Below are 6,042 nucleotides of genomic sequence, written 5' to 3'. Positions count from 1 at the left end.
TGAGAAACAAAATATCAAATTCCATTTTTCATTAATGAAGAATTATATTGAATTATTCTGATTATATATTCCAAGTATTTTACAGTGAAAATTGAAGATGCGATGAAAGTGCTTTAAAACCTTGGTGACCAGAAGCCTCGAATTTTTTACGGTTTTTAAAGCAAAACCTCATTGTTTAGGTCTCAGGAAATTTTTATTACAATTTGAAACGCTATTTTAAAGATATGTTTTTCAGAGTTACATTTTATGTGAAATGATTTATTTTTTACATAATGTGAAACTTTGTTATATGTTGATTTATAATAGTAAAATAGCAAACGTTTACTGGAAAATATGTCGAAGAATCAGCGAATTTAAGAGTTGAGTAAAAAGGGAAATCCTGAATTGAGATACATGATATTCTGGAACTTCGAAAGAAAAATTTACTCCAAGCCTAGAAGTTTGACAATGATTCCACTGGCGTTTGGAACGTCAGTGGAATCATGCTCGACGTTTCAAACCCCATTGTCAAACTTCTAGGCTTACAGGAAGGCGGCGCTGGACGTCCGACGTTTACGTTATCGCGTTGAAAACTTCAGCCGCAACTTAGCTAATAAAGGAATCATCCATTACGTTCGGATTTATAACAAATGATTAAATACATTAAAATAGATTATTTAATTTTAATATTACTTAATGTGTATTAATACAGATTAATGAATAAAATAATTAGCTTTTAAAAATGATATTATTCATTTTTAAATTTTAAATGTAATCAGATAGCAAAATAACAACAGATGGTGCTGCTCTCCGACCAAACGATTGTATGAAATTCATTAATCCGAAGTAGTATTATTTAAAACATCAAAAAATGGAAGAAAGTAGAGAACAAATTTTGGCAGATTTTCAAGTAAGATTAAAACTAAATTCTAGAATATTTCAAAATATAGAGTTTAAGTCGTTATAAAACTGTAAATGTAGAATTTTCTCTTATCAAAGTAGGCTTAAGTGTAGAAATGCAGTCTCATTCAGTGGGTGAATATATATGTTTTTTTTTCTGAACAAAATAAACATTAATTATCAATACAAGTGATTATATTATCCTAATATAAAAATAAATTATCGGACAATCATGAAGTTAATAAGAACTGAACAAAAGTATTTTATTTTTATTTGCCAAATCGAAGGATTAATGAATAAAAATGGAGATTTATTATTTCTAAGCAATAATAATTAATATATTATAAAATTATTCATATTAACATCTTGCAATTTATTACTATAATTTCCAAATTAGCAAACTTAATTTGAATTGAACAAAATACAGTAGAATCTTGTTTTAACAGACTTTTTTTTTTTTCTACTTTTATGTATTGTAAACTTTGTGTTTTGTTTCTAATGTGTAGTTAATATTTGGGTGTTTCTGGGAATTTGTATAGTTCGATGATTCACTTGTTACTCTCTTTGTACAACTGAAGAATTGAGATACCACCTATTCTGATGCTGGTCCGAGTGTGGTGCCGAAATTTAGCCAGGCCATGGAGACTTTCCAAGTAAATAAACAGGCTGTACGTGACATTGCTAATAACAACCAAGATGGAAGAGTTTTTTTTTAAACAAATTGTGAAGTCATGTGAAGTGCTAATGAGCATGTGTAATTTGCTTCTGTTTGTGCTTACGGTGTATATAGCTTGTAGGCTTTGTTGTACACATACGCAGTACAGTATAATATACTTTTTTGTAACGTAGGTGTTTGTATAGAATAAAGAATAGAGATTTCAAGAGACTGAATAATTTCAATATTGGTATTTCTTATGTGCAGGGGGTTAAAAATGGAAATTTTTCTGAATGTGCAGGAAATCTGTTTGTGATGTAATGAATTCTTGAAACAACAGATGATTTTTGGCTGCCTGAGCAATTTGTTAAAATGAGATTCTATTGTATATAATACAAATAAGAATAAATAAATATATTTTTAACTTCAAAAGCATAGGAATGTCTGCTTGATCGTTTTGACAGAAATTGCACTATCCGAAAGCTGGAGCTTATATCTACATTCGACCGAGTCAACCTGTGTACTTTTCTCGTAGTGAAGTAGATTATTTACAAATGTTTTTGACAGCATTCACTAGTCTGCTTCAAGTTTAACTGTAACTTCTTATCGTTCAAAAAATGGGATGCCTCAATTCCTTGTTTTTTTTTTTTTTTTTTTTTATCTAAACCGTAAGGAATGAATGAATAATTTGTTCAATATGATTAATTGTAACAAGAATAAATGAAATGCTGTAGCATTAACTTTTAATTAGATTTTTATCCAGTTTGAATTAATTAATGAGGCAATCTAGGAGATAGACAAGATTTCTGTTTGCTTCTGTTCTTTCATTTTGTTTTGTTCATTTCACTTTTTAGTTGTCAAGTTTCTCTAAAGCACCTTTGCTATCATAAGTAGATATATATATATATATATATATTTTTTTTTTTTTTTTAAGAGTCTGGTTGAGGATTTTATTTGATCTATGGACACAAATAAACCATGTCAGTTGTTTTCACTTTATTCTTGTTATGATGTCTGATTGTCCTTTGTCAACAGTATCAATTACATTTCCAACTTCCTCATTTATGGTGTGGTCTGTATAAGGTATTAGTAATTTTCTAAAACATTTCATTTTGAAGACAAATATAGAACTTTCTTTTTATCATAATTAAATTCTCCAACTTTTGCTGCCATAGAAAGTATTGAATTAACCAAGGTTTCAACAAGATGCAATCTGGTTGACAGTCAGGGCCGGATTTACATTACGTTATGGACCGGTGCCCAAGGCTCCCACAAAACTATGTTTAAACATAATGTTTTTTTCCTATTATTGCGACAGCCTAGTGTGGCCTAATCATGAGGGCCACAGGCAAAGAAACCCAAACCCTGGAAAAACCTATGAAATATCAGAAAATTTCGGGAAAAAAATTTTACATAGGTATTTTTCAATTAAATTAAAATAATTAGTTTTACACAATAAAATATATGTATGTTTACAATAACCTTATTTTTAAATAAAATTTACAACTTCCTAGCTGAAATCTAATTGAAAGTACAGTATTTTGTGTAAATTTTCTAAATCATCAAATTTGCCTACTCTTAAAGGGGGCCCCACCGAATTTGTGCCCAGGATCCCAGGATTGGTAAATCTGGCCCTGTTGACAGTTGTAATTTATTATTTACAACAGTCCTTCAAAGGCACAAAAATTTGCCTTTGAAGGACTGTTGTAGTCTTAATAATTTTTGTCTAGATATAATGTAATCATCTATTCCTGTGAACAATACTCCAAATGGTAAAATCTGACCATACAGCTAATATTTCTGTCAATATCCACTTTATAATTCATAGTCTTTAATGTGAATAGTTACTTTGAATTATTCAAAAGTGATATTTAATAATGTGGTTAATACTTGTATGTTACATTCATTTCATATACATCATTGGCAAATCTTGGAGAGTTTTTTCTGTTTTCCACTGTCACTGCGATATCATATAGCACTGTCGACCATTGGATCATGATTTAAGGTGTTGCAAATGAAAGTGGTTTGTCTATTTTTTTTAAAAAATTGAGTTAATGATGACATTAGTTATAATTCAATGTGATGTTTTTATAAACTTTTAGACTTTTTTTTATAAAATATAAAACATATTTTAAATCAGAGAAACATAATTTCAACATATTACCAATTACCAATATTTTTTAATCAATACAAATGCAAATGTTTAAAATATATTGGATTTAAAAATAAATGGACTTAAACCACTTTCATTTGCACAGGCTCATTTATTCTAAGAAGGTGCTGAAAAGAATTGGTGATAAGATATATTCTTATTGGACTTTGTTCAATAATAAATGTCTGGTTAGTGTTTCCTTTTATATATGACTTTTTATACAAGGATTTAATTAATTCTGTAGTTTACGATCAAGAGCATATAATGTATATTATCTTTTGTAATGTGTCATGCCAGATAGAATTGAAAGGTTTCTGTAAATCAATTAAGTTAAGACACATTGTTTTATTGTATTCATAGTACTTTTGTCCTACTACACGTAGGCCTACAATTAAATAATAATATAAAGTCATTGATATTCTGGAAGCTTAACAAAATTTATACAGTTAATTTATACAGTTTATCATCAACTATACTTAAGCTAGAATCACTATTAGGAATATTTTTGCAAACAAAATAATTTATTATTTAAATAATTATTTGTTATTGAAAATGTAAGATAACATATACAAAAGTCCGTGTTAAATTATCTCATTTTAATAGATTAAATAATATACTAGAAATTTCATATTGGGGTCCAGAAAAAATTTTCTGTTTGGTTTTAAATGTTTTTTGGAACCATTGTCTCATCTTCAGACCAATAGTATGGAACATTGAGAAGAGCATTCCAGAATAATTACATTGCAAATTTGACAAAATTGAACCAACCTGACAGTTTTGACAAAATGCAAACATTATATTTAAAAGTAAAATAAATTACAGTAGACCCCCTATAAGACGGTAGATACGCTCCATGTTATATGAATCCATGTTGTACGAGTCACTTAAATACATGAGCCAATCACAGCCCTACACGTATGCAGTTTAGGGGCTACGGCTATTTGAAAGGTTTTCTTTCATAAATTAATCTATTCTAGACTAATTTGACTCAACATTTCCAAATCACATATAATTTTTTGGGAATAATCTGTATAAACTATGCTATAAACAAACAATTGTAGGATTACTTACCAAGTGTGCACCGTTCCACGATGCCATTGCTTAAGCTTGTTTTCGTCGCGGAGCAGCTCATCGAACAGCGGACACGTGTTTCCTGATCAGCGAATTTTTCACAGAAAAATAACTTAACTTTGGAGACATCATTAATAAAAATATAACTTTTATGGCCGTTGAATAATAAATGATTTTAGTAGGTCCAGTGCTCATTTAAACTCAACGGTTTGTACAATATCTGCTATTGGTCAAGATTCGACCAATCCTGTCACGACAAGAGTCGGCGATGACGTTTTACCGTGTTATACGAGTCTCTTTTAGAGTGTTATACGAACCCGATCACAATTTTTTTTGCCATGTTATACGAATCCATGTTATATGAACCCGTGTTATAGGGGGTCTACTGTATATCAAAATTTAAATACATCTGGAAGCGAAGGCTTGTTTGGGGTTTGGGTGGCGCAACTGGCAAGTGCATCACACAACAGAGTCTGCAGGTTCAAACACTCCTGGATCAGTTTTTTTTCTTCCAGATGGTTCTAAATTATTAAATAAATTATTAAAATTATAGTTATTAATTTAGTTAAGAGATGGTGCCTAATGTTTACCTCTAGTAGCAAATTGCATAATAATAATTATTAAAATTAGCAGAATTATAGTCTGATTATTTAGGTGATCGTTTGGTGATGTTTCTACGGTAGTGGCTAAAAGTAGAGCTACCCTTGACATATGTTTTAAAAATGTGATCTCTATTTTGTTTACCACCTACTACATAATTAATATTGTGATAGTTGAAAAGAGCACAAAAAAAAAGAGTCAAAATACTCAATTGAATCAAACAGATTTTATTTTAAATCTGAGACTTACAAAAGAAAAAATAAAGTTTTTATATTTTACACTTTTACAAAGTAGAGCTACCAAAGGAAGTATGCAGATTTGTCCTGTATTTTTAAGACAAAATATTAGTATTTTGTTGCATAACCAGAGCTTCTTATCATTGCATCACATCTACATTTTATTGAATCAACTAAGTTGTCAAGCACTGATTGGAAAATCTCATACCATGCTTTTTGGATGGCAGACCACAATTCATCTACGAAGGCTATTTTTTAAATAAGGTCTGTTTTTTAATAAGAAGAAAAATACTGTAAATATCGTTAAAATATATTTTTTTCCATATTCTACATACTTTTATCTACTTTTCTACATAATTTCCATTTTGTTTAAACATTTGTCATACCGCTCAACAATTTTTTGAATTCCGACTTCAAAGAAATCTGCCGCCTGTCAAGAAGCCCAATCC

At 29.6% G+C, this 6,042-nt stretch overlaps 1 protein-coding gene across 1 annotated transcript in view; it reads left to right on the top strand.

Annotated features, from left to right (window-relative positions):
* Window positions 1-770: 770 nt before the first annotated feature.
* casp (Fas associated factor casp) overlaps window positions 771-6,042 on the top strand; it is a 58,790-nt gene continuing 53,518 nt past the window's right edge. The window contains exon 1 of the mRNA XM_067267724.1: window positions 771-889. Coding sequence (XP_067123825.1) covers window positions 851-889 — 39 coding nt within the window. The 5' untranslated portion in view covers window positions 771-850. The remainder of the gene's footprint in view (window positions 890-6,042) is intronic.

This window comes from Centruroides vittatus, unplaced genomic scaffold, assembly GCF_030686945.1.
Source record: "Centruroides vittatus isolate TY-2023 unplaced genomic scaffold, ASM3068694v2 contig_3077, whole genome shotgun sequence".
Lineage (NCBI taxonomy): Eukaryota > Metazoa > Arthropoda > Arachnida > Scorpiones > Buthidae > Centruroides > Centruroides vittatus.
Note: the sequence above shows the minus strand (reverse complement) of the source record. Positions and strands in the feature narration are given on the sequence as shown.